The following is a 452-nucleotide window of genomic DNA, read 5'->3' as shown; positions in this document are numbered from 1 at the left end:
ATCAGACGCCCGACCAGGCGTATATGAATACTCTGGCTTGCCATAGAGAAGCGCTCTTGCTCAGCACAGTGGAGTGCATCGCTTTTGCCGCTCAGAATGTTCACGAAATCATGCTGCACTTATCAGAAGTTCCACGCTCCAGCGTGGTTAGCGCTCAAACTACATGCGTACCGCGCACGAGCCCAACTGAACCGCGCTCTGGCCCACCTCTTCCAACCAAGCCAGGGACGGCTAAACGAACGATCACACTAGTCAAACGAACCGGGCTTTGGGGGTCAAACGCGCTCGGGCATGGTTAAGATTGCCTAGTGTGATACACCCTTATTCTCCCGCATCCCGCACACACGAGTCTCTACCCACCCGCGCCCGCACTCGCCCATCAAGTGTTGTCCCGTGCCGCACTCTGCTGCGTTGGGTCCCGCGATCGTGCAGGGCTCTACTCGGAAGGCCCC

General features: G+C 58.0%; 1 protein-coding gene across 1 annotated transcript in view; it reads left to right on the top strand.

The window, feature by feature from the left end:
* The first annotated feature begins 23 nt into the window (after window positions 1–23).
* The window catches only part of LOC107701322 (coiled-coil domain-containing protein 39-like), a 16206-nt gene continuing 15777 nt past the window's right edge, over window positions 24–452 (top strand). The window contains exon 1 of the mRNA XM_016503310.1: window positions 24–146. Coding sequence (XP_016358796.1) covers window positions 24–146 — 123 coding nt within the window. The remainder of the gene's footprint in view (window positions 147–452) is intronic.

This window comes from Sinocyclocheilus anshuiensis, unplaced genomic scaffold, assembly GCF_001515605.1.
Source record: "Sinocyclocheilus anshuiensis isolate Anshui unplaced genomic scaffold, SAMN03320099.WGS_v1.1 scaffold1726, whole genome shotgun sequence".
NCBI lineage: Eukaryota > Metazoa > Chordata > Actinopteri > Cypriniformes > Cyprinidae > Sinocyclocheilus > Sinocyclocheilus anshuiensis.
This window is presented reverse-complemented; position numbering and strand designations above follow the sequence as displayed.